Source organism: Epinephelus moara, chromosome 2, assembly GCF_006386435.1.
Source record: "Epinephelus moara isolate mb chromosome 2, YSFRI_EMoa_1.0, whole genome shotgun sequence".
In the NCBI taxonomy this organism is placed as follows: Eukaryota; Metazoa; Chordata; class Actinopteri; order Perciformes; family Serranidae; genus Epinephelus; species Epinephelus moara.
In genome coordinates, this window is record NC_065507.1 from 22,497,313 (window position 1) to 22,525,277 (window position 27,965).

At 41.6% G+C, this 27,965-nt stretch overlaps 3 protein-coding genes across 11 annotated transcripts in view; all 3 read right to left on the reverse strand.

Moving 5' to 3' along the window:
• ttc9b (tetratricopeptide repeat domain 9B) overlaps positions 1 to 5,220 on the reverse strand; it is a 36,506-nt gene extending 31,286 nt beyond the window's left edge. Inside the window, exon 1 of the mRNA XM_050033221.1 lies at positions 4,434 to 5,220. Coding sequence (XP_049889178.1) covers positions 4,434 to 4,902 — 469 coding nt within the window. The 5' untranslated portion in view covers positions 4,903 to 5,220. The remainder of the gene's footprint in view (positions 1 to 4,433) is intronic.
• A 1,476-nt stretch (positions 5,221 to 6,696) lies between these two features.
• On the reverse strand, positions 6,697 to 15,745 carry c2h19orf47 (chromosome 2 C19orf47 homolog). 3 transcript variants are annotated; one of them, XM_050033079.1, is made up of 8 exons: positions 15,680 to 15,745; positions 14,497 to 14,584; positions 13,441 to 13,555; positions 13,153 to 13,234; positions 11,191 to 11,316; positions 11,012 to 11,086; positions 9,152 to 9,225; positions 6,697 to 9,062 (listed from the first exon to the last, which is right to left on the reverse strand). In XM_050033079.1, the coding sequence occupies exons 1-8, from the start codon at positions 15,696 to 15,698 to the stop codon at positions 8,511 to 8,513; spliced, it is 1,131 nt and encodes a 376-aa protein (XP_049889036.1). In that variant the 5' UTR covers positions 15,699 to 15,745; the 3' UTR covers positions 6,697 to 8,510. The 3 variants fall into 3 exon arrangements, with proteins under 3 accessions (XP_049889036.1, XP_049889014.1, XP_049889025.1); XM_050033057.1 differs by having other exon boundaries at positions 10,937 to 11,086; XM_050033068.1 differs by lacking the exon at positions 15,680 to 15,745 and adding an exon at positions 15,634 to 15,664 and having other exon boundaries at positions 10,937 to 11,086.
• Positions 15,746 to 18,919: 3,174 nt separating this feature from the next.
• On the reverse strand, positions 18,920 to 27,965 carry fosb (FBJ murine osteosarcoma viral oncogene homolog B). Of its 7 annotated transcripts, none has more exons than XM_050033041.1 (6): positions 27,685 to 27,965; positions 27,071 to 27,258; positions 25,100 to 25,510; positions 24,537 to 24,644; positions 23,780 to 24,121; positions 18,920 to 22,673 (listed from the first exon to the last, which is right to left on the reverse strand). In XM_050033041.1, the coding sequence occupies exons 1-6, from the start codon at positions 27,746 to 27,748 to the stop codon at positions 22,620 to 22,622; spliced, it is 1,167 nt and encodes a 388-aa protein (XP_049888998.1). In that variant the 5' UTR covers positions 27,749 to 27,965; the 3' UTR covers positions 18,920 to 22,619. The 7 variants fall into 7 exon arrangements, with proteins under 7 accessions (XP_049888998.1, XP_049888987.1, XP_049888967.1 ...); XM_050033030.1 differs by having other exon boundaries at positions 18,920 to 23,619; XM_050033010.1 differs by having other exon boundaries at positions 18,920 to 24,121; positions 25,130 to 25,483; positions 27,685 to 27,964.

Genomic DNA, 27,965 nt, shown 5'->3' on the forward strand with positions numbered 1-27,965 from the left:
CATTTTGTTTTACTTATCACAGTTTAAAGCAAAAAATTGCCTGATAGCAACCTTGAATATAAAATTACATAGTACAATTATGCAAATATATCAGAGCTGGTGGGAGCTTATCATATTTTCTCAAGTAAATATATTTACTACAAAAACATGTTCATCCCAGTGAGTCAAACATTTTTAGGTTTGTTAGAAGAGCATTTATTTCAAATGATATGTGAATCTAAACAAGTAAGAATAAGTATTTTATTCCTCAAGTTGTGACAGATACAGATTTTGGTTAAGTTATTTGTCATAATTCATCCTGATGAGAGCTGTGAACCAACTCAATATGAGCGTTACAGAGAGATGACGATGACACTGATGAGACGATATTAAATTCAGCCAAATGTGGACTATTCAATTCCAATTTCAGATGGATTATTAAAAGGCAAGGCTGTGATGGTTTATGTTTCTTTTATTGTCAAATCCCTGTGAATTCTGCACAAATTTGTAATTTTGTCCGATCACTGCAACTTCACCGCAAATTTGACGATTTAAAACAAGTAAAATCTTATATTACAGAGTTGCATGCAGCGTATTGATTCCCTCAGCTCCTATTCACTCTGTTTAGAATGAGACTCACACACACAGTGACAGGACTAAATGTTTATCACCACACGACTAACATTAACATCCAATGGCTAATGCTACCCAAAGGTTTTTGATGGGTTTAATGACAGAGTTGAGCCATTTCAGTGTTGGTGTGAGATTGTTGGGACTGTTTAATGGCTTTGTATTGGATGCTAGCCGCTGCCGCCGTGTTAGCTCATGCTAACCGGGCAGAGAGAGCTGGAGGAGAGCGTCTTATGGCTCCAAATTCGAGAGCCATTTCACTTGCAGCTGTAATTTCATTGCAATAACAAATGCCTAAAAACCCTGCAACATGCATTGCAATTTTTTTTTTAGAAAAGATGCCATGAAATCAGGCATTTTAGGCCACAACAATCTCAAAAAAAGCCTGGATAATCCAGGAGCAACTGACTAAGAAGCAACAATTAACTGATCCTATTGACAAGTTCTGCCTGTGTAGCTCTTCATCCTCTTTATCCTCTGCATCATAGATCTCCATTGTTGTACAACCACTATTAAAACACATCGCTGAGCCACGTGGTTACATTAGGTTACACCATCCTGCTGCTGGACACATGCACACGAGCTCCAAATGTGTATTAATCCACAACTTAAAATAGTCCCCAGTAAATGCTCTATTCTTTCTTGTTTTGTTTGTTAAAAACCACAGTGCACAGCTGTTTTGGGAAACTACTGAGCCTACTCTAAAAATGAAACCACATGTTTGTGAGCAGTTTTCTTTAAAGATTTCCATCCTCAGGAGAAACCAATGGGCTGCGGTGCGAGACAGATGGGGGAGGGAAGTTGGAAAGTACCGGGAGGCAGACTAACATGTTGGTTTGGGTCTTTTCATGGGATTTGTGGCATTTTTTAAACAAAGATAGCTACAAGGGGAAACCATAACGTGACAGAAAGCGAGTGGAGTTTATGGGGGTTTAAGGATGATGATGTGGCGTAATGTGGAGCAGACATCTTGAGTCATTAAAATGGCGATGCACATCAGCAGAGATATGAATGTAAATATTCTATAAAGCACCATGTAAACATGTTAATCACAGTAAAGCACATGCATTACTGCAGCCAGTGTAAACACAGTCATTGGTGGTAAAGCAAGAGGTTCCTTTGTGTGTGTCTGTGAGTGCGCATGTGCACACACTCCTGTTTGTAGCAGCAGCGAGGGGCGGGTATGAGATTAATACAACAACAGGGAAAAGGCCCCTATGATGGTTGCCATGGTAAATATGGCCCCCTGTCGCGTGCTGGCAGTCCCTTCCTCCCCCTCTTCTCCCCTCTCTGTTCCTCTGCTCTCTACTACTCCTCTCTTATAACTGACTTTCTTGTAATTTCACCATATCTCCTGCTTCTTACTTCATGTTTCTCCCCCCCAATTCTCCTTTTCCCTTCCTTTTGTCACCCTGCCTCCGTCTCTCATTCCCTCCCCCATCCTTCCCTTCACGCCACAGTGGCCTCCCCACAGGCTCCAGACAGGGCCCCGAACGCTGCGCAGAACAGGGCGACCTTCAGGCTGACAGGGCCACACCTGGACACAAGCGAAGAGACACAACATCACTGCTGCCCCCGCCATGACCCAAAATCACAACCGTGTCATAGGACTTCACTGATGTCCTATAGGTTATGTGATATAACACCATCATTGTCTCACTCCTGGATGTCAACATTCATTATGATCACCTGTTCACTCTGCATACTGAGCACACGCTGTCGTCATAATTACAGTTTTACCTCCAAGCTACAGGCAGCTATATATTCGTAATTACAGTTTTTGTTATGTCACTGTAGTGTATTTCTTGATACAGTAAATCCTGATGAACTGTTTTGTTGCTTAAACTGAAACTACAAAACAATTTTAAGGCATATTTCGTCCTACTCTCTGAAACTGAAAATCTAGCTTGATGGTGATGAACAGTAACTGACAGAGTAACTTACTCGTCTTTCAGTGACTATATATGATGATATATTGAGCATAGTTTCCACCATGTGAACACATACTGTATTTATGATACATATTCAAAACTAATTGTTCACTCACTGGCCTTTTCCAGAGCTTTTTGCCGTACAGAAGGATATTAAATATGATCAAAAGCTCTGGAAAAAGCTAAGAACCTTGAGTTTATAATATTTCATCTGAGGTAATATTTGGTTTGGTCTAACTTAATCTGTCTGTCATTGTCACATGTTCTATAGGATTTATTTTATTGATGGTTCTGCAAGATTATGCAACCCAAAACTACAACTAACATGAATATTATACAAAATGTTGAATATGTTAGGTAAATTATGTTTGATTCTGCCCGCAAAAATGTAGAATTTTGGTATATTTCACAAATATATAAGTTTACAATAGAGCTAAACGATTAGTTGATTAACTGATGAGTCGATGGCAGAAAATTAATCATGAACTACTGTGATAATCCATCATGTTTTAATCAAAAATGCCCAACATTGTTCCAGATTCTCCTGTGTGAGAAATCGCAGATGTTCCTCTGTTTTATATTGTTTGAAACTGAACATCTTTGTTCCCGGTTGTTGGTACAAGACATGAAAAGACGTCATCTTTTTAGCATCCCCCAGCTGAACGATGGTCTCCAAAGCTTTACTGATAATATTGTAGCTCTAAAAACACGCTTTGAACACATCACAAGAGCTAAAAATTAAACTAAATATTTTCATTTTTAACTTAAAAGGGACTTCTGATAGGGTGCTACAGTTAGGCATATTTAACTTTAAATTTTATGATTAGTCACATTTTAAAAAGCTAAAGTCACATAAAACATCACAGAAACAGTCAGGGAAATCTACTGCAATACCCACTTTCATAATGCAGTTTTTCTTTAGACTACATAACACCAATCATGCTAATTGTTTGTTAACATGCCTGCAATTACACACATTGAGCCAACATAACATCCTGGCTTGCTTACACACACAAGCAAAACTACAAAAATACATTAAATTTGTCACAGCATCAGCACATTTGACATTTTTTAGTATCGTCTGACATAAGCCTGACGATTAATTGAGAAAATATTCAATAATAAAATAAGTTGTCAGTTAAATAGGCCTATTTTTGGAGTCACAACCTACAGCAACTGAGTGTAATGACCGGTGCAAATACTACAGTGATAGAGCAGTAATGAGTAAATCTTTTCTGTGCTCCAGGAGCTCAGTTAACCCTGTGGTGAAGTCACTGCAAAGTGGTGCCATTAGACACAGCCTTACATCACCCGTTGGCTGGCTGTGGGTCTTCTCACCTCAGACCCCCCCTGTGAAATGTTGATGCTACAACACAGCAGTGTGCTGTGTCATACATGCACAATGCAAACATGCATACATCTCCTAACATGATGCTTTTGGCCCTGTGGTTTTTATTTATTTATTGTCTTAGTGTTTTACAAGACAAAGATCACTGAGTGGTGAGCTACATCTACATTACTGAGGAAAAGGCTGAAAATGAATATGCTGAAAAGACACAAAGCAGTGGCAATGGTGTGTAAGAGCCTGACATAGGGATGGTAATGACATGATGTGTTCATTTAATTGTGACACTAGGTTAACTAAAGCACGTATCTGATCAGACAGTGTGCACTCATCCATCCAGATTCTCCATTAAATCAGAACCAAGACACAAAATGATCTATTCCTGTATTTCCACTGTTATTCCCCCGCCTCTGCACAAACCCAGCACCTGCAGAAATAACCACAGCCTACGAGCTTGTGTGGACCCGATGAACCGGAACGAACAATGGTGTCAGCAGTACTTGCAGGCTACAGAGGGTCTGGGGGTTTTTTGCACCGGCATGTCTCACCTGTCAGGCTGTCGTAGCACTCGATCTCGGTGCTCTCCACGGCTCTCCGCTGCTCCTCGGTCAGCTTGGCGGCGGCTTGGTTCAGCAGGTTGACCTCGGAGCCCGTCGTCCCGTCGACAACATGCACCCCTTTGAGTTGCAGCAGCGCCCGGTGGTACTTGCCGATCGCCTCCCGAAATTTCTTCTCCTTGTAGCAGCGGTGCCCCTCCGCCTTGAAGTCGATGGCTTTCTGGATCTTCGCCTCCATCTCCATTTCAGCGGAGCCGGCTCGGTACCCGCCGCCTCCTCCTCCGTCTCCTCCGGCGGCCGCTGCCAGGCTCCGGCCGCCGGTTTCCGGGTAGCTTTTGAGGCTCTTTATCGGGTGTTGCTTGGCTTCCATGTCTCTCAGTGAGAGCGGCGGCAGCGGGCCATGGTGCTCGGACACGAAGGTGTGTTTCGCTGGAGAGGACCGGAGCAGCGTGCTGTGCATAAAGGATGCGGGATGGAGCGGCAGAGACGGCGGGGCAGGCGGCGGCACCGGAGACACGACGAGCCTCGACACACAGCCTCAGAAAACTGCTTCACAAACGTCTCCGGCTTGTGCTTGAAGAATAAAACAAATTTAAAGGACGTTTGCGGCTATAAAGACACGAATAAGGCTAGAACAGCTGGCACAAACATCCTGAAATCTCCCAACCCGTCGACAAAACACCCCTGATTCTGATTCCTCGCGCTGGTCCTCTCGCGGAAGGATGCTCGAGTGGATTTCTATGGTAGCAGCCTCCGAGGCACGCGCAGCTTCAGCACCACAAACAGCGCACACACGCACGGCATTGTGGGAGAAAAAAAAAAGAGAAGTCGTGAGGCGTTGCTGCAGTCCAGATTTACACGGCACAAAAACCGAGGAAACGTGCAGAAAAATCCTCACACGATCGATTAATTGCCAAAATCACACTGTAATTTAATAATCTAATAAACACAGGTGTGTGATTTATAAAATAATACCAATATTTTTCCATAAAAATATCTTATTTGTACATTTATTGGACTATTATGTGAAAGATGCGCCTTTTAACATCATTCAGTGATAACCCTCCTATTTATTATATTTAAATGATTAATATCCTCATGAAGTGTTACATTACGTCACCCCCATTGTTTGGAAAAGACCTGCCATAATAATAATAACAATAATAATGACAGGCTGACACAGGCAGCTTTAACTTCAGTTTACATCACTGCTTTATAAATCACATTATGGCCAAACAGGAGCCTGATGACTTCAGCTGATAAGGTTTTCAAGGAGATGGAGTCAGACGGCTGCAGGGACCAGAGGAGAGAAGGAGGAGGAGGAGGAGGAGGGAGAGAGCGACCTCAAGGGGACATAGTTTAAATTACACTTAACCTGCAGCCCACCAGCCAATCATATTACCTCTGTACAGATTATGCATTATTATTCTCTGCTAAATGATGTGATCTTGGCAGGGCTGCTACCTTGTTTCCCTTACATCTCTGAGGTGTGATTCATCTGGAAAGCCTCACGAGGCTAACTCAACCCAGGCTATCCTCTCGGTGAGTCATGCAAACATCTGTAGTTTCACAGCTATGTTTGCTCCCTGCTTCATGGATCGGACACACACAGTGTATCAGCTTCTCCTGGGTGAACTGTCAGTCTGATTTCAACAAGCACACAGATAAACATTTATGAATAATTCATTAGGCGGCAGCGAAACTTAAGATATATGCAGGCGTTGGAGTACAAGTAAACACTGACAAAAGCACTATGCTGCCATTCACTCAACGCTGCCGTGATGTCCATATCTCCAGCTCTTCAGTGTGCATGTCAGTCTGAAGTAGCATCACTTAAGCACTGCCAAGTAAAAGTGTCAAAGGCAGGTTTTCTTAGTTTTCCTGCTTGAAACTGAATCTGAAATACTTAATCGTCCCTGTGGGGAAACATGTAAATTAAGAACAGTAAATAGGCCTACACAACCCCTGTGGCCCCTGGATGCTGACTATGTGTTGTTTGCAGAGTAAAGAGGCATCCCCCCCGATGGAAGATCATTACCATAACACCCTGACAGTTCAGCTGACATTATGCAGCAGCAGCCTCATTGTGAGAGGAGTGGGAGTTTAACGGGTTTATTGATAAAATGATCAGCTAAATGTTCCCCGGGGAAGATAAATATTGACTCAGCTGTCATCTCGATACTCAGAAGAGTTGAAAAGTACATTAGTGACAGTGACATCTCCTTTAGAAAAATAAACAATACAAAAGTAAGGACGTTTGGACCCTTTTCTTCTTTTAATTCATTTCCAAGCACACTTTGTTCAAATTCAGAATTTTCCCCCCTTTCTTTTTAAAAAAATCAGGGTATTTCATGATGTGTTTTTTTTACCTTGTTTTTTTAAGACAATAAAAATTCCTTAATGTGATTTTAAACATTTCAAATATTTACAGTGTAGCAAAGTTCTGATGTGAAGACAGACCAAGATACACCGATCAGCCATGACATTGAAACTACAGGTGGGTTACGTGAATAACACTGATCGTCTTGTTAAAATGTGATGTTCTGCTGAAAAGTCTTGGCTCCTGGCGTTCAAGTGGACGCCACCCTAACACTGTTGCAGACCAAGTGCACCCACTCATGCCAATGGCCCCTAAAGCAGGACAATACACCATGCCACACTGCAAAACATGTCCTGTGTCCATGGCTTAAAGGTCAACCGTGGATCAGACTTGGCTCTGACCTGCTGGAGCATGGATACCGGGACTCAAGGCTTTCCATCAGAACATTGTAACCAGATGATCAATGTCCACCTCACCTGTCCGTGGTTTTAATGTTGTGCCTGATCGGTGTAGTACACAGGTGTTTATGACCCACACTGGGTGAAGGTGAACTCCCTACCGAGACCTCCAGTGGCCCCCTGACACCAGGACCGATGGCATCTCTGAGTTTCTTTACATGGATACATGTTACAAGAATGTCCACATAGAAAAATATGCAGCAGAACTGGTTCTGTGCTGTGTGAAACCAAGTCTAACAAATCTATACATTGCATTTCAAAATAAACAATATTCTACTGACCCGGCCTTCAAGTAGGTGGTTATAGAAAACGTTCGTTTAGTTCAGAGGTGAGAACTTCAACTCCACAAAGCGCAGAAGAAGAAGAAGAAGAAGAAGAAGAGGAGATGCAGTGCTTATTATCTTGATTCAAGTGTTCAGAGAGGTCGTTCTGTGTAACCATCTGAATGTACTTTTTTCATCACAAGTCTGGGGCTGAAATTAAGAGGCCATTTCATGAACCTTTTTTCTACTTTCCAGACATGAGAGAGGAGGTAATTTTGAGGTGGTAAAGGTAACAAGAGGAAATATTCAACCATCATGGCTAGTCTTACGTCCCACTGCTGTCCTGTGTTGAAGAATAAACTTATATTGCCTGAGGTGTGGGAAACACATCTATCTGTACCTTCAACATCAGAATTAATTCACTTTCAGGCAAATATCTACTAAATGACCACGTAATTAATCTTAGAGGAATATTTTAAAGCACTCAGCTCTATTCATTAAGGAGGACCGTCAGAAGAGGGAAGTTTAGGCAGCAGCATCCTTATATGTGGAGTTACAGGGTAAAATTAAAACCACCATTATGGCAGCTTGGTTGACGTCATGCTCATGCCTTAAGCTCACAAATATAGTTAAATACATATCATTTTTTTTAAAATGATGAATGGTGGATATGACAGACATGACAAATAGCTTCCTGGTTGAGCAACATTATCTGGTTGAGCAACATTATACACCGAGGGATTTCAGTCTTTAAAGTAAAAGCTTGGACACTAAAACAAAAGTGATTTTCCAATGGCAGCATGACGCAAGTGTAAAAAAAAAATAAAAATACTATCTATGTTTATCTAAGTGTAACTCTAAAGCATCAAAGCAGCATTATAACCATCCATACACTCGGGCTAAAAAAAGTAAAAACACTCCAATCTGCAGTTCTGCATGTCGCTGGGATAAATGCAAAAAACGTGGTGATACAAATTCTATAAAGGACGCATAGAAAGAGTCTGAATAATGTTTAGGGATCTGTGTGTTAGGTTCTCTTGCTGCCCAGTCTCTTAAAAACACTGATAGCCCCAATGTCCATCTGGGCACACAGAGAATCTCCTCCCCCTCCTCCTCCGCCGCCGCCGCCAGTGCTGCTGGTGACCTTGGAGCTTGCTATGGTCGGCCCCTCCTGGGCTTTGGGCCTGGTGCTGGTCACTCTGTTGTCCTGTGTGTCAGCAGGTGTGGGTGTCACAGCGGCGCTCAGGTGTGTGGCAGGGAGCTTGCCCAGTCTCTGAAGCACGCTAACCTTTGCAGGGGGGAGGCCATTAGGGGAAGAGGAGGAGGAGGTGGGAGTGTCAGAGGGAGGTAGTTTGAATTTGCCTCCCAGGCGCCGCAGGGTAGTCGGGGCCGGTTTTGTGGCTGGCTCTCTCTTCTGGGAGGGAGGAGGTCTCTTGAGGACACCAGCATACTGGAGGACGGAGCCTTCTCCGTCACTGTCGTCCTCGTCATCTACATCCATGTTTCCAGCCATTTTGCCTGGCCTTGGCTCATCTTCCTCTTCATCCCCTCTGCCAAGACGGCTGAACACACCGGTGGGCTGCCAAACATGAGCATTATGAGAACATCTTCATGTCTGCATCCAACATAATACAAAGGGAGCTATTAGGATATATTGACAGCCCTCACCTTGTTATTGCTTGTTGTTGTGTCTGCCTTTGATTCAGCCCCAAGTCGTGCAAACACAGAGGTGCGTTTCAAACCTATTTAAGGAGCAGAGCAAAAGTTAATGCACAAAAATTGTAAAGGCTTGACTGTGACATTAAGTGTGGTTCATGTGTTGATTACTCATTAGCGATGGACAAATAATCCACATCATCCTGAACACACCAGAAGACAGAAACAGAAAAAAAATCTTACATTATTTTAAAGACCCAAACACACCAGACCAACATTAAAGAACTACTGGCAAGTAAGGCCTACTGTTGTGTTGCCTCACGTTGCCTGTGGCTCTGCCAAAAACTTGACCTGAACACAACGCAAAGGTTACAGCCAACGGCCAACTAGCACGCACGTTCTACATGCATGTGAGGAAATAACTCTCCATACCAGCAGGTGACGGTCAAGAAAAGAGAAACTAGCAGGATGGATTAAATATGCTAATTAGCCAGTTAGCACACTAACAACACAACCCGATGCTGAAAGAACAAAGGATATTTACAGTGCACTAGTGAACAATAACAACAACAAACCATTACTGCTAAAGAGCTGAATGGCTAAATACATAATCTTACTTTATATAACAAGCTTCTTTCGATCTCACGCCATGTTGATTTTAGTTGTTTTTGCTTTCCTCACTTCTCGAGCACTGAGCTGAACTGCCAAACAGACAACGACAAGCTCCATCGGTTCTACTGCCAATTCAACATAGTAAATTGAACAAAAAAAAAATCCAAAAAGGGCCGCCTGGTGCCAATGGAGCTCGGGCAAAAGATGCTCATCAATGGCCCAAAGTTGACAGACATCCAACTGTCTGCTTGGTGCGTCAGGGCCCTGAGACAAAACTGCTGACAGTGCCAGTTGTGCAACAGTCTCTTACTTTCACATTTTACATGTTTTTTAGGGTTTTACTAAAATGGGCTCCAAATGTATTGACCAGTTAGCAGCTCCTGTGTTGTACAAGATCACAGGACTAACACTTACTGTAAAAATCACAAGTCAAAAGAATAATTTATTTTCACAAGCCAAAGCAGCAGCTTCAATTGAGCAAAATTTCAAAATCGTAAAACCTACACTGTATCATTTACTGTACCTGTAAATGAACTTTGTGAGGGTTGTAGATCTTCCTATTTATTCGCATTTGACTTCAACATTTTTTTTATGTCTATGCATGCAGTGTTGAGAAATCTGGCTTTTATTTCAAAACGTCTAACCAGAGGCCCTAGCTTTAATGCCAGCTGTCTTGTACTTTGCTGTACAATTTTGAGTTTCTGTTTAGAGAATTACCTTGAGATTCCCGACGACAGAAAAGCATTTAAAACCCACTGACAGAAGGCAACCCAACACAGAGCACAGAGAATTTCTCTCAAGTACTAAATATGAATAAATATGAGTTTGCAGCGCTGCAGATCTTTTCAGAGACAGAACCCACCGGAGAATTTGTGTCATAGAAAAAAGAGACCATAGTCAGAGACTTTATGGTCGGGTAAAATGTAGGTGATGTGAGACAAAGGAGAAAACAAGCACAGTTAAAGAGAGGGAATAATCGCTGGTGTAGTGGGAAGTATCAGTAAAGATGAGGGATTAAAGAAGGACAGAAATGAAAGGCTAAACAGGCTCTGTTAATCAGCGCTGAGTCACCTGATTCAGTTTTAGTACGATAGAAGTCCATGAAAACTTTTAGTATTGATTAGCTGAGGTGAGCAACAGCATTATTGGAGCGAGTTGTCGGCGAGGCCACTGGGTCAGGCCTACCTTTCTTGGCCTGCTGGGCCAGGATGCGGCGTGTACGAGGCGTGGTGCCTTTGGGCATGTTGATGATGTACTTGCCTTCCATCTCAGCTGTCACGCGTCGGCGCTTCACTGCTGGCAAACCGTTCCCCTCATCAGCTGGCTGACTTACAACTGACAAACAAAGTCAGGATTAAAGGGAGGTAAAAATAAGACAGGACTTCAGAGGGTCAGGAGATGAAGGATTGATGAGGTGAAAAGAAACTTTCCATATCTACCTGTTTTGCCACTCTTGTTTGCTTGCATGTTGGATACTGTGACTGAGAGGCGGTTGTCGGGTCGACGGGCTGGAGTGGCTGGCGGGGAGTCATTGCTCAAAGCGTTGGCAATCATACGAGTGGCGGCTGAGGAAAAAACAGCAGAAACGTTTTCAAGTTGTGATTTAGCTTGTTGCCTAAAGGAGCTCTTGATGTTCGCCAGAATAAAATGCTGGCATTGTATGTGTCTGCAAACCGCAGATATGTAACATCTGTAAGTTTCCTGTATACTATATTTACATTTCTAAAGTGACATAGTTCAGATGAAATGTATATGAGCCGACTTTGTCATCAGGAAGAGGATGGCGTGACGAATAGGTGAGACAACAGCATATCAGCAGACATGCCAGAATTTAAAGCATACGTAGAAGAACATGTTGTAAAGAACTGAAGTAAGTCTTGTACAAAATGGCACTGCAGTTTTTCTGGTAAAATTAGATTACTCTGATTTACGTTGTCCCCTAATTGAAGCAATTACCCTTTGAAATGCCCTTTTACCTGATGTAATAATGACAAATACAGCTAGTAAAAATTGTTTTGTACAAATTTAGCCTCCTTTAGGCTATCCCTCATAACAAAACCAGACAGAAAATATTTCTCGTCCTCCACACAGTCAATTAACATGACGCTCTTCCTGCTCAAAGATCCTGTATGTTTTCAACTGAACTGATGACTCCCACTAATTGTAAAAGTATTAACCCCTCGGGTTTGGGTTTTAACCTATTGAGAAATAGGTAATACATACTCGCCATGGTTGAAAGATGCCTTTTTTGTCCACCTGCCACTGTGGCTAGTGGATTCCAAAATCTAGCAGCCACTCAGTAGATTGTATTTTTGGCTGATGAGTGACGCAAATCTAGCAGCCACTTGCATATTTTACTAGCATTTTGCTGGTGGCTGGTGCTTATTTCCAGTCTCGTTAGATGTGCCACTCAAAATCAGTTTTACATTGTGATGTTTTGGTGCTGTTTAAAACTAGTGAAAGCTGAGTGAACATGAACAACCAAACAAAGCTGTAAATACTTTAGAGTGGTACAAGTTTCAAGAAATATACTGCATACAGTGATGATAAAATGGGTAGACCATGTATGTTACTCCACACGTAAGACATAAAACATATTTTACATAACATATTTTTTATTAAATAACGGTAACTTAGCGTGGACAACAGTTGTTCACAAAGTTGTGTTGAAATGACACAACTACAAAATACTCTATACCGGTGGGATTAATATTCAACACACTTTTGCTGGTTGACTAAGTCGAGAAAGTGTGACACCTTGCGCAGCCATTCTCCAGAACACAATATTCATTCTGCAGTGAAAAAGACATGCCTAGTGAGCCAAATCTGATTTTTCCTGATATCTTTACATTTTTTGTGCTTCAGAGCATACTAGATATTTTCCACGCCTCCAGTCATCATCAATAAGCACCAACCTCAAATGGTCAGGGTGAGGTAACATTTAGTGCATTTGTACATGTTATGAAACACCAACGAATGTCAGCAGTGTCATAATATCCAACCAGAGAGACATTATGATACCAACATACTGATTTTTTACCCATCCCGTTGGGAAACTTCCTATGACATGTATGAAATGTCGGCCTCTTTGATTTAATTACTACAGGCATAGCATATTATTGTACTACTTTTGACACCCTTTGCTTCCGGCTAAGCTGATAAATAGGTCGCATGGTTCTCTCACTACAATAAAGCAACTTAGTACACTATTGGGTGAAATGAGTAGAAACAAACAAGACATACGAAATGATGAGGTTCTTCAAAAAGGTTTAAACCATGGAAAATGCACACTTGGTCACTCATTCTGTTGTGATCCTAAACTTTAATTTAAAATAAATAACTATAATTTATAACATTAAAAATTAGTCATAATGTTTGAGATGTAAAAAATTAAAACTTACGAGTATTGGCAGTTCTTCTGAGCTCAGCTTTAACGCTGGTCTGTCCTGAGGAGATGGCTTCTGTGGCCATTTTGCACATGTCCTGCAGAGGGGATACGCATTACAAAGGTTATGTAAGCTCACAGTACTGCTGCAGTGGATTTGAAAGGCATCCATTTTCCATTACTGCATTCACAACAATAGTGGAGATATTCCAGTGCCACTACATGTCTCCACCAGTGACTTTACACCATCCATTTTCAACATGTAAATACTTTAGAACATGATAAGGGTGAAGTCCGTTCTCACCTGCCTGTAGACCTGCTTGGCATGTTTAAGAATGGCAATGATGTCGCCGATGACTGTGATGCCGAGGTCCATCATGATGTCTTTACTGAGGTCCATCAGCATGTTCTTGTGAATTCTGTAGTGACATGAATATTTAGTAAATACTGTGCACTTCTGTTCCCTTGGTCCGGATTAGGAAAAAAGAGTGTACTCTTGTCTATTAGTTTACAGTGACCTACTGCAAACAAATTAAGAGTTGTAAACCAGTCACATGGACTAACAGATACATTATTCACAGTTTTAATTCTGTCACAACTGTCATAATGAAAACATGAATAAAAAAACTATTTTTTTATTGGCATTTTTTGTTGGCATTTTTGCTTTGGCTCTGACAGGACAGAGTTCACGCATGAAAGAGGGAGAGAGAGCAGGAAATGCAGCAAAGGGCCATGGGCTGGAATTGCACCGTGGCTGCTTTGGCAGGGACACAGCCTTTGTATGTGGGAAACCTGCTCTGCCCGCTAAAGTACTGGGTGCCCCAAACTCAGATTTTTTTTAAATTCATAAAATGTCAAATTATTACATTACTGTTCTCCAAATACAAGGGAACCCAGCTCAATTCATGGGAAAATGCTATATAAATAGCAGTTTTAATCGTTGTCTGAAATTCACATTGTCTTTATTTTCCCTTAACTTAAATGTACTTTGGTTTGTGGGCTCCTGAGACACTGCTATGCTGCCTAGGTTCCTGGTTTCTGCATCTTATCACCAGTGAGGAAGGATGAGAGCAACGATCCAAACACAACTCATCCTCTACGTTTCTGGTGTCAGGTTTTCATGATTAAGTTGGGAATCATCATAAGTTTTGTCTTCATAATTAACTTCTTATGACTGAAATCAGCTTATTGGGATGACACGCCACAGATGATGAAAGAGACTCATTGCCCGTTAATCAATTGTCTTTCAGCTCTGTTACGGTCTGATGTGAGAGTACAAACAAAATTCACATGATCACAGCACAACACAGAGTGGCTAAAGTGTGCTGTACAAAGCCTATGAATAAGCGCGTTAGGTTACCTGTTGTCCACGAAGGAGACTGCATAAGTGACTGCCAGGCCGGCTGGGATACCAGCATCCTTGAAAAACTGAATCCACTCTGAGGTGGCTTATGAAAAAAAAAAAAAAAAGACTGTTAGCACACAACAACAGATTAAAAACACTCTCAACCACTAATAAGTTTATATAAAACCTCAAAGGAAAGGCTGCAACTAATGAATACTCCTTTCATCTCGTACTATCACAATACCAAAACCCAAAGTTTCATCCTCAGAGTAACGACCAACACTCCTGAACCCAAATATATTGAATTCACAATGATATAACAATGAAAAGGAAAAAAAATCCACTCATGTAACAGTCACAGTAAGTACACAGGCCTCTTCAAAGTGAACAGAGTCAAGTTATACTGTAGATGACTGTTCCCAGCAGTACTGTGGAGTGAGAGAGGGGCCTGGCACTAGACACCAGGGGGAAACGTAAACCCGAGCGGACAGCAGCATGCTGAGGTCTAACACTTACTGACCACTGCCAGCTGGAGGTTATTTATAACACCAATTATGATGCGTCTTGTGGCTGGAGTAACAGATACAGGGTGAAGGGTGCACAACAGCTGCCAGAACAATGGCTCTGTCCAACATGCTTTCACTGCTACTGATGAACTCAGAGAGACGAATCTCACACGGTGACTAAAACATCGCTTAACACTTAGCCATGGGAACCAAACAGAACCACAAATCGTAGCCCAATATTTTCTATTAAAAGGCATTACAAAAATCTGAATCGGGGGTGAAATGTAAAATCTATTATAGATTCAGTGCTGATTAGCATGTTAGCATAACGCGATGATGTGGCTAAATGAACCCACACCAAAATTAAAACAGACAGCAGTTCAGCGCTCGATTCCCCATAGACGCCTCATTAAATTAACCTTAATCAATGACTGTGAAATCACACGTTAAGGGAACAATACAGGTCCGGTATCAGGACCGTTTGTGTTAGCATTCGGCATTAGCATTAGCAGCTATGAATTAAAAGGCGCTGTCGGCTAACTGACACATCCGCCACGAGCTATACCCGCGGTAAAAGCTCCGGACAGGTTTCAAAATGGACGCAGCAATCGTGTCTAACTGACAGTGAACACAGAAATATTTTTACTGTTTCGAAGCGGTAACATTGCCTTGCCGGGCCTTTCTGCTCTCACCTGTTGTCACGGACGCCATGTTTACAACAGAATGTGTGGTGACGTCAGCTACATCCGGACAGCTCGCGCTGCTCTCGTGACGCCATATCCGCCCGAACCACAGGCGAAGTTTTATTCATGGACGCTAGAGAGCAACACAGACCGCAAACACACACAGACAGCACCATGAGCAGTGAGTCATGACCATTTTCTTCTTACTTGTTCCAGTAGCTGTGTGTTTGAAATCCACTCTTTGACTGTAGGCCACCATTTAAACCTGCTATGACTAATTATTGCAGCCATGTACCGTTCAGGCTACTTGTTTGCTAACAGTTGCTAAGTGGTGGTAGGAGCACTCACATCCTTTGCTCACAGTAAGTAAAAGTAGAAATACTATACTCCATTACAAGTAAAAGTCCTTAAATTTAAAATGTTGCTTAAAGGTTCAGTGTGTATGTATATTAGCAGAAATGTGATATAATACAATAAGTGGCCTCTGTTGTCTTTAGCATATAGCTAACATCTAAGTGGCAACTTTGGGGGCTGAAAAATGAAGCCAACCAAGGAAACTATAAAAGAGGGAACGGTCTTGGCAACGGTTACAGTGTTCCAGGGGCCAAACTTTGGTGCCAGTTCTATTGTCAATGAGGTGGGCAAAGCAAATCACACTTTGACCCAGCATATCTTCGTTCTTCATTTTTTTTACTGAAAGATCCCTCCACCAGATTATTAAACACATATTACATGGTGCTTACTTTAATCTAAATGTATACTTTCGTTTTTCTTGTTGTTGGTCTCCAAAGAGATCGTGGCTCTGTCCAGCAGAGGCTGAGATGTAGCTGCTAGAGCTATGATCTATTTTAAGACCAATAACAAGGAAAGCAAACACAGCTAACAAAGCATAATGTCAGTAAGCATCACATAATGTGTTTTTTTTTAAATCTGGTGGAAGGATCCTTCAATCAAAGTTGAAACAACAAAGATATGATGGGTTACAGTGTGATTTGCCGTGCCTGCCCCATTGACTCCAATAGAACTGGCACCAAAGTCTGGCTCCTCAAACACTGTCACTGACCTTGATGACCTGTCCTGCTTTTATTGTTTCCTTGAAGCCAACGTGCAAGTGCCAAAAACTGCAGTTGTTTGAATGTCCCCTTGAGGCTGGCTCCAGAAGCAAATCACATCATGTTAAAATCCCCAAATTTACAGCAGAAAAAAAAACTTGTTTACAGCCTGGTACAAAAAATGGTTTTGGTCTCTTTGGCTAATTTTAACATTAATGACAATTTTACAGGAGTGATTTTTTTAGAACTCACCTGTTTACATTTTATTAAGGCCTAAAGTTACACATAATAAGGGACAGGCCGCTTTGAGTGACAGGCTGTCTACTGACACTGTCCTTGGCTTCTTAGTCAGATCCACCCCTCGCTCCTCCACAGCACCAGCCTCTTGCCCAAATATCCAATAGTCACATTCTGGCTCCAAAAAACAAAACAAAATGGCAACTCCCAAAATGCCAAACTCTAGGCTTTAAAAAGGGAGTCCACAAACCACTGGGTGACATCACAGTAGCTACGTCCATTATTTTTACAGTCTATGGTAATCATTTGAAAATAAGAATTGTTTTGTTTCTGTCAGCTTAGAATGAGCTGTTTATTTCTGCATAGGGAGCAGGTCCTTGTCTACAGAGATTCCCATGTTGTGCTGCCATGTTTTAGCTCTGAACAAAGCAAACACTGGTTCTAGACTGGGTTGTTGCCATCTTTGCTCTTCCGTCCCCCACTATTCAGCATTTTTCACTGGTTTAAATCACCTGGTCTGTTTGTTCTGGAGAGAAAGAGACCTCACTGGATAATTCAGCTCCCGCTAAAAACCTCCTGAACAATGAACACTGAAGGAATTCTAACTTGGAGAAGTTTCAGCTGGTTGCAGTTTGCATTCCTCACCAATAGATGCCACTAAATTCTCCTAAATCTTACACACTGTTCCTTTAAGTAAACATACAGAAGTATTAGCTGTCAGTAAAATGTAGCTTACCTAAAGTATCACAAGCAGGCTACCTATTATGCAGAATGGCTCATTTCAAAGTATTATATTGTTACAGAATAGAATATTATCCTGTTCTATCACTAACAATTGCATCCAAGAATATTTCAGTATTGTAATATGTCAGTGTGGAGCCAGTTTTCAATGTTTTGCAGACTACTAGCTTAGTAGAACAGCACTGCATCGTATCAAATAAGCATGTCATATTTTTTGATATAGAAACTAACTATGCATGTCAAATAAATGTAGTGGAGTAAAAAGTATAATATTTCCACAATAAATATAGCGGAGTAAAAGTATAATGTCACATAAAATTCAAATATTTCAAAACTGTAACTTTAAGTACAGTCGCCTACGTGAGTAAAGGTGCTTTGTGACATTCCACTTCTACATTTTAGTGTCATATTTCTGGTCTCTTGAAGAATGTAAGTAACTACAATCACTCTCCTTTTAGCTGGAAAGGGAAATACCTGGTTGCTTAAGGCTCAACTGTGTCAGCTAGTTACTAACTTTGCTTGTTGTTGTTGTTGGGCAGGTAGCTTATAGTTTGCTTTTTTTGCTGAAAAAATACTGCTGCAGTTACATTATGTACAGGATTTATAAATTAAAATAATGACTTAAAAGATGCCAAAAAGATCTGTAGAGCAGAGGGGGAATATATCAAGTGATAAAACTCTTTTACACATAAACAGGATCCAATGTTAAAATAGAAAATATTGCTTATAGCCACTTTAAATAAATAAAGTCTTGCATTACTATACATTTTATACCTAGCCTAAACGTAACTCTAAGACTTGCCAGTTAATGTTTTGCCCCTGCTTTGTTTGTCTGAGTGTATTGTTAGTTTTGAAATATTGTTGTTTCCTGTCTTGATTGTGCAGTTTGAAATTTGCATAAAAATAGGTGCTGCCCACTTATGTGCGGGGCTTTTCATACTGAATAACTTATGCATCTCACATTCCAAAGATTTGTGGCATTTTCAAAAATTTCTGACATTTAAAACAATGACTCTGTTATATTCAGCAGATTAAAAGATAAGGAAAAAAAATCATGAGTTGCAGTCCTAAAAACATCTACATACAAACACACGATCACTTGTAGTCTCAGCCTGAGTAACAAAGATGATAACTGACAGTGCAAAAAACACATACACTCACAAAACACTGTGCATATGTCAACGAGAAGGTCAAGCATTTAAAAAACAAAAGACATGTGCCTCATAATATGTAGTTTATTTATGTAATTTCTTCACAAATTGGAAATAAATGGCATTTGGTCAAACCATTAAAGGAGACAGCTTACCCAGCTTTTGCAGTCTAGAAACCAAGAAAAAAACCTTTATAATGTAAACTTTTATAAGACAGCAAAAAGAGCCCGAAGCTGAAATATGGACACAGAAGGTCAGAGAGCAGTGACTGCAAAAAGCAACATGGCAAATTTGTCACACTTTGGTCCTCTTCAAGAGTAAAAGCAAATGAAAGTGAGGTTATAAAAATAAGTAAACTTTATAGTGATGTGCAGAAAACTAGTAAGCTGTGTTGCACTGAAAAAAACAGACACTTTGATACCAGAGCACCTTCATGAGCGAGTTATGTAATAATCTATGCACCCTGAATTATATTTGTCTTTCAGTCTGACAGTGTCACATCTAGAGCATGGTTTCTTTGGGCCTTTTGCTCAAAATGTATTGAAACATATATCCTCCATTTCCAAACATGACAACCTTTACTCCCAGTGAAAGAAAAACAGAGTAAATAGTTACAAAGATTGATGAAACATTGATAGGCGAAATGGATTTGAAAAGAAGAATTTGCTTTTTGAAATGGATGAACCTTGCTAGTGTCTCTGCACATCATCACTTAAAAAAGAAAGATATTTTTTAGATAAATTGTACTATAACTTCTTTATGAAGATTGTCTGAAGCCCAAATGTTATTGATATGATATTTTGGATAACTTTTAATATTGTAACAAAAGAAATTGATAATCAAAGCAATACATCATCACACTTGACATTTTGTAGCAGTCAGTTTGAGCACTGCGTGATTCGCTACATTATGTTTATCCAAGAGGATAATAAGTATTGCATTTCATACCAGGGAAAATAAGAAATCAGAGCGCATATGGGACTTGTGGAAAAATAGGAATACATAGCAACATTCACCTCATCATAGAAAAATAGGAAAGCTCTTGTTTAGTTAATGCTTACATAGCCGTTGTACAGTACAAGTAGGTGCAGGCAGTTTCTCTGTCATATAACTAGTAGCTAAATACTTCTCCTTTTCCAATTCATCTGCAACCCGTTGGTGATTGTAAACTTACAGAAAAAATGATTTAAAGCAAATTCAAGCCAAAGGAACTAGATGAAGGAATGAGACAAATGTGTTGTGTGGTGATCTGGGGCGTTAAGTATGGAGTGCAGGTACAGTACAAGGGCCCTCTGAGATCTGTTTATCACACTTAAAGATGTAGCAGGCAATTGATATTAAACCATAATAAAATCACAGAGTGATTACTGGGCTCTCAGAGCTTCAGCTGCTGGGAATTCACTGTGTTATTGGCTTCCATTCTGAATTAAACGTCCCGATGAGACAAGCAGTGCGTTAATTGGTCTGGAGCCTCAGCAACAGCAATGTGTAGCCTTCCACCATACAATGTGAAACTGCCTCGCTGTTATAGTATACTATAAGTAGCACCACAAAAACCTATGTACATGAGAACTATAGTGAATATGTTTTATGCTTATTCTGACTCCAGAACATATTCTCATCACATTTGCATTTGGAGAGAAATCAAAAGGCATCTCCAACATCTGTACAAACACAGTCCTTATTCAACATTTAAAAAAACTGAGGTCTGCCCATTTTCTGACCACCGAGAGCCACATCTGAAATTTTAAAATCACAAATTTATACCATTAATCTGGCCGTTGTTTTTGAATAAACATGTTTATTTATTGAAAATAAAGCTTCTTATCCAGCAAATACAATCACAAGAAATGTTAATCTCAATTAGACAACATATTTGCTCGAGTACAAGAATGGATTAACATGGTTATGTTCATATCGAGGCTAAAACTGCAGTTATCCTTCAAACACATATTTCAGTTAGGAAATAACAACGTTGTTAAGTGATATGTTTATATTGGACAGAAATGCATTCTGGGTATGAAATACGTTGTCCTTAAATGAAACAGTTTAGTCATTATGTTGCAGTCTTAACACTTTTTAATATGTGTATTGACATTCAATCACACTATTTTTTTTTCCTCATTTTGCAGCTGTTAAGGATCAAGTGGCGTTATGGTCAGTAGCTTTGGGACAGACCTCACAGAGAAAAACAAACAAACAAAACAAAGGCGTTACCACAACCTTCTTACACCATAATTATAAACATACATTTAATGTAACTTGTATAGTGCTTTATATTGTTTATAAAGCATAAATACACATTTGTTAGAGGCAGTGACATCGTGCTTCATGTTGAGGGACAGGGCAGTTCTTTAGATTTATTATAGTTTTTTTTCTTGTTCCTTTAGAAAAATATTCATTTTTAAAACTAAACCTCAGTAACATTTTATCTTGTTCTTCATTGACAAAAATATCCCATTTAGATCTGCAGACATTCATACTTTACAATCATGGTACATACACTTATATATACATGTTACCTGTATATATGTATGCATATAGATTTATAATTAGATTTTTTTTTGTAGTGCACAACATGCCTCCAAAGTTGCCAAATGAAAATACAATAAAATAATGAAACAATAGTTACGATGCAATAATAATAGTAACAGTTATGAGAAAATCACCAGGTTAAAAAAATAAAAATCAACAAACAAAAAAAAGAAATGGCAACAATACAAGTGAAAGCAGAGGTCAATGCAAAACAATCAAACACACGAAAAACATAAACATTAAAATATATAACAGTTCTCACTCAAACATACAGGAGAAAAACAAATTTTACAAATTCACAGGCAAAGAAAAGACGCACGCTCCACGACATCAGCCCACATGTTCTCCCCTTTTTTGTTTCCAGGTCTTGCTTTGTGCTCGCTCGCCACGTCAACCTCAATAAAGAAAGAAATAAACGGGCCAGGTGCCTCAGAGTGGACGCACTCACAATAAACGCACCCCCGCCTCGTCTCCGCTGAGAGAAAAGGGGAGGCACAGAGACCACTGAGCCCAAATGTTTAGAGGTTGTCTGAATCACTATATAAAAGAAAAATGTCTCTTCTCTAAATAAAGGCATCGGTTCACATCTGATTGATTCTGAGCAAAACACGGAGCTGGTGCGCTGCAACAAAACGTCTGTATCTTCAGTTCAGAGACTTGAAAGCGATGGTGTGAATATACTCATGTAGGCCCAGGGTGATGAGGCTCTGTGGTATGGAGGTGTTTGTACTGAGGCCACCCTTCCACACAGTTGGCAAGAGCAGGATTTTTTTTTTTTCTTTTTTTTTTTCTTTGTTTTTAACATTTGGCTCTTTTTGCGTTTTCAACATTTGGTTCCAAAAATGGATGGCGAGGATGGGCGTCATCCTCTTTATCCATCATCTCTCCATTTGTCTGTCCCGCTTGGTTGCACTTCCTGTCCGTCCTTCCCGCTAAACCTCTCTCCATCCTCACCTTTAACCGGCCTCACAACGTAAGACGAGTCTAATCTTCATTGTGTGAACGTCGAAAAATGGCTCAGCAGAAGACAGTGACGTCCGTCTTGCATTTTGCGTTCGTCAATTATGCGTCTATGTGTGTGTGTAAAGGTATTTAGCTGCTGCTCACTGTGAGACTCTGCTTTGAGCAATATGCTCCAAGAAAAAAAGGTTCTTCTGTATGGGGGGGTAGGGGGGTTTGCGTCCATGTCCTTGTATGAGAGGGTGCAAAAGGGCGTGTTAGTTGGGCCGTCATTCACTCAAGGTCCCAAGGGCTGGAGGGGGTCTTCGGGCTCTCTGGGGTCGAAGACTTCAGAGACAGGGAGAAACACAGAGACAGAAGAGGAGAAACAGAGATGGGCAGAGATGGGTCGCATGGCAGGTAGGCAGACGGCAGAAGAACTTTTTTTTTTTTTTAAACCAGAGAAGAAAGCACAAGATTTAGAGGAGGCTGTGATACTCAGATCCCCAACTTGCAAAGTCCAAGCAGCAGATGAAGAAGCAGAGGGAGGTCGAGCAGATGAGGGGTTAGAGGTGAGCGAGAAATCAGCAGTCTGTCTCCCCACAAGAAAAGACCCAGAACAAAAGTGTCCTTTGTCCCTATTTCAGCTTTGCACAAATACATTCAGCGAGAGGAAGAAGGGAGAAAAGGATGGAAAAGGATGAAAGCAAGAGCACTGGTAAAAGTCAACCGACAGAGGGAACAAGTTGGGGGCACTGGTGCTTGTCGGAGTGTGAAGTGAGCTTGTGGTATCTTAACTCAATGTACTGTACAGGCTGTAGACTGAGAATATTCATTGTGAATTAATATGTTAATTCAGAGCACTTGAGATTGGCAACTCGGACGTGATTTTGTGACTCAGTTTTTATTCACTTATCTGGTCCAGTTGCAGATATTCTGATAATACAAAACAAGAAATGGTTTATATGTTAAAGGTTAGATCTAATGTTATTCATGTGCAACTATCTGTATGGCTCTTGTTTGGAATGCATGAATGTGTAAACTTTAACCCAATCAGAAACAAATGATTGGTTGTTGTTGTTTTTTTTTCTCTCAATCTATGAGACTGATAGGTACTCTGCATGTACTTGCCTCAGCCTCTACTTCCAGCGAGCATTATGTATGTGCTTGTCAATATGTGTGCGTGTGTATCTGTCGGTCAGTCAAAGCGCCAGCAGCGAAGGCGAGTTCAGGGAATCAGATGACTGCTCGCTACTGCTGTTCCGCTGGTTGGCACTGACCCCGCAGGCTCCCTCTGGGTAGGTGAACACAAATGAAGATGTGTATGAGGTGTTGTAGCTGCCAATGGCCGCATCGTCATGGTTACCACCACCACCACCACTGTCGCTGGCCATGAGGCACGGCCCGCCTGGTGCCGGCTCACTTGAGCCATAGAAAGAACTAGAAAACTCTACCTCCTGCATTATCCCTGGCTGAGGCTGCTGCTGGACTTGCTGCTGAACCGGAGGCTGGGACTGTGTGGAGGCCGGATGGGCTGAGTAGGCAGGAGGCAGATAGAAAGTGTCTTCTTTCACAGCCAAGCCCACAATGGAGACAGGAGGTTGTAGGGTCTGGGGAGGGAGCTGGGGCTGGACCGGAGGGAGCTGCGCCGAGCCATGCTGAGATTGCTCCTGGTACGGGATCTTACAGTTCGGCTGGTGCGCCACCAGGACAAACTCCAGGCGCTCCTTCTCCTTCTGCAGCTCGGAGATCTCAGCCTCCAGCTCTGCCTTCTCCTCCTCCAGTATGTCCGTCTCCTGCAGGAAGAGAGAGCGAAAGAAATGGGGGCAGAGAGACAAAGGTGGGTGAAATGGGAAGAGAAGGGAGGAAGATGTGCAGCAGAAAGAGACGAGTGTTAGCTACGCCAAACCTTCAGTGTTTGTGGATGTGGATGTATCCATCCCAACAGACCTTCCTGACCTGCGGTTGGATATGTAAGGTAGCTTATGTAAGAGCCCATTAATTAGGCCATAAATACTGTAGGTACAGCAGTCTGTCTTGAGGACTATAATCATCTCAACCACAGCTCAACACTCAATTACCATAAACCATAATCTCTCTTATACACACATGTACACGTTTATTAACACTCCGCAATGCTATGGGAGGCAACTTTAAGTACGTGATTATAATCATTACTCATTCTGGCAGCTATAACAAGGGCGAGCTCACCGACTGCAGTCTGTCTGTGAGTTCTCGTCGGCGGTTTCTACATTTGGCGGCGGCCAACTTGTTTCTCTCTCGCCGAACACGCCTCTTCTCCTCCTCCTCAGGTGTTAGCTAGGAGGAAGGGGAAAAAGATGACATGGATTAGGATAAGAGTTTTGTCTTTGTTCTTGAAAATGTAGTCATACTGTCTTAGCAGCAGTGGTGGGCAGACTTGAGTGGGCAGGTTATGGTTGTCTTAGAGCAAACTTGCCGTCTTCTTGAGTAAAAGAAATATAGGAAATATTTTCCTCATGTTGGTTTCATTTGCTTCTGACACAGACCCCTACATGCACCAGCCCCTCTAAGCCCTTATTTCCCTGTTTAGTAGTTTGCATATAAGAAGGGCCCACAGTCGATATGGAGGTGCCCCTTTCTTGTTTATCACCCATGCCCCTGACAGTATGTTTGCACACCACTGCTGTACAGCACTGCACACAGGTGTTGGAGCTGTTGGATCATGTAAGTGTTATACCTACACTGCATGTGTATCATTTTAACGAACAAACCGTTCAAGCACACACACTTACTAACACACCAACATCTCCATCTTCACTCACAGACTCTTCTCTTGCACGGCGGCTGCGGGTTCTGGACTGGCGGATGGGGCCCGGAGCTGGGCCTGGAGTTTCCGAGCTTGGAGGGGTGAAGGCAGACCCTGAGGAATAACTAGGGCCTGGCATGTCATACGGGTCAACCAGCGACACTGGCTGGGTCATAGTTGTGGTCCCAGTGGTACCACTCTGTCCAGAGGCCTGGGAGGAGACGAGGGTCGGCTGAACCATCCACTGCAGATCCTGACTGGTGGTGATGGCGGTGACGGTGGGCACAAATGAACCGGGCATCTCCCCTCCGACGCTGGCCCCTGGCCCGCTACCCACAATGCTCAAGCCAGCTCCCGCTGATACACACTCCTGATCAGAAGACATGAACAAATCAAGCTTTACACACAATGTAAAGCCATTAAAGGTCAGTAAACTCATTTAGACAAACAGAAGCAGAACTGTAACTTTCTTAAATGGTTTATCTCATTTGATAAAATATGTAGCCATCATTCAAACACCTCTACACCCAAACGTGCCATTATTACAAATGCACTGTGCTGTAATTCTATCCAATTTTAATCAATATCCTATTTAAATTGTACAGCAGCCATCTTCAGATTCTAGCAATGGCTGCCTACATGGCATGCTCATTTTTTTGAGTATGAATAATATGCTTATGCTTTCTTTCTTTTTTTCTTTTTTTTTTTACACAAAAAGGCATAGGCATGTATAAACATCACATTTTAAGTATGTTTGACATGATTTCAAAAAGTAGCCTATGGAAAACAGTTTCTCTAACCCTCTTAATTAGATGTGTGAGAGCAAAAGGAAAAAATGGCACCCGGCTATATTTAGTGTAAATCTTGAATTCACTAGTTTTTCACTGTCTTTGTCGTTGTGTCACAACTTTCTGTATCTGCATACGAACACACAAAGAATGCCCAAATTTGTCGCTTGTCTGCTTAGCTTTATTTGAGCCCGGAGGAGGACAGTATCGACTTTTATTAATATTCATAGGCGATAAAAGCGTGATAAGACATTGGGACAGGCGGCTCTGAAAGCGGCCGCCTCGACCAATCGTCTCTCTCGCAGCGCGTCTCCCCCCTCCCTCTTCCTCCTCCCCCGTCACACCCCCGGTGTTCCCCTTGGCAACGCTACGTAGCACTCCAAAATAGAACCAGCATTTACGTCACGGCGAGGCCTGAGCGGAGCGCGTGGAAGGAGAGAAGCGGGGAGGGGCGGGGCTCCGGCGCTTACGTAGGAGAGTTCCAGCGCTCTGTCATCCGCTCTGCGGCGTGCTGTAAACGGAGCACGTTGTCAAAGCCTGAGAGCTGTTGCCGGCCGGAGCTACTACAAGCTACAGACAGGGCTGTAGTTACACTGAACCAGTCTGCTTAGCGACACTATTTATATCTAAACACATTTCACTCCAGTAGGACCAGCCTCAGATAGGAAGAGTCATATAACCTATCGTAAAATGTGCAGTTTCAAGCCTTTGTATATCTGCTATTTTCTGCTATATGAGTCAAGCTACTTTCATGCATAAGATTAGTGTGCATGCCTGCTAATTTGGTGTTTCCCCATATAATAGCACATTTTTTTCTTTTCTTTTCTTTTGCACGTCATAATGTCATATACAAAACATGGGTTGCTAGACTACCACAAACAAAACATATAATTAAATTAATTAGAATGAACCCTATTAATAGAAGCTGACACTGACATAAAAATAAAACACACATTTCATTATAAAATAGACCTACATTTCCATGTTAATATTTACAAAGTAAAGGCTATACATTTTAAATGAAAACATGTCAGCCTAAAATAAGGACACATCCATATGCATAGACCATAACTGATGAGAAATTAACATAAAACAGCTGTGACATTTGTTTAAAGATTAATTTTCATTTTATTCTAACACAAGCTCAATGCATTCTTTTTTGCTCTTACCTGCGGGGCACTGGTGGTCGGCGGGCTCCCGAAGGAGTCCACGGAGGAAAGATACTGGGACTCTATAGATGGAGAGGAGCTTCCTCGGGATCCGCTGTCTGGGTCGCCGGGGAACCCTTGGTACATTTCCCCGGAGGGACTGAGAGAGAACGCGACACCTGCTGTTATCAGAGAGAGCGCGACGTCACCTGCAACGGCGGGGCAGTGGGCACACACAAGAAGATTACTAAAGGAGAGGTACTGTAGAAAATGGAGAAAATGACCGATATTATTAGCAGTGCAGGTGACCAAACCCAACTAATGTCATTGATAGAATAGCAGCCTATTCTCTGACACAATGTCAGCGAGGTTAATTACTTTTGTCAGCATTCATTCATTGACCACTAAAGAAAACTCTTACAATAATAAGTCCATCAGGGTGTTTTATACTTGAGGACATGTTAAGTTAATTTGTAAAAGCAATGCCATCAGGGAAATATGTCTATAAGCATCTCATATGACGGACAGCGGTGGACAGACGTGTCCGACCCACTTTAAAGCCTTAACTTCTAAGCAAACATTTACTTCAAACACACACAGCCTATTTGGTACATATGAAGTTAATGTTGACTTACCGTTACTGATCTTTTTGGTATTCCCCGGTGAGATGCTCTTGGTTTCTTTCCAAAAAAGTTGCATGAAGAAGCTTAATCCAGTTCCCCGCTTTAAGGGGGAAAGCGTCCGTATTCAATGTGTTAAGAAGAAGTCCTCTGGTTTAGCTTTAATCCTCGGAGCGTTCACCTTTATCCGCTCGTCAAATGTGCGATTATAGATCCATAAAGTCCGCTGAGTGTGTGCCGGAGGACGTTAGCTTGTATTACGGTGCACAGTAGCAGATCTGGTCTTATGAATGAAT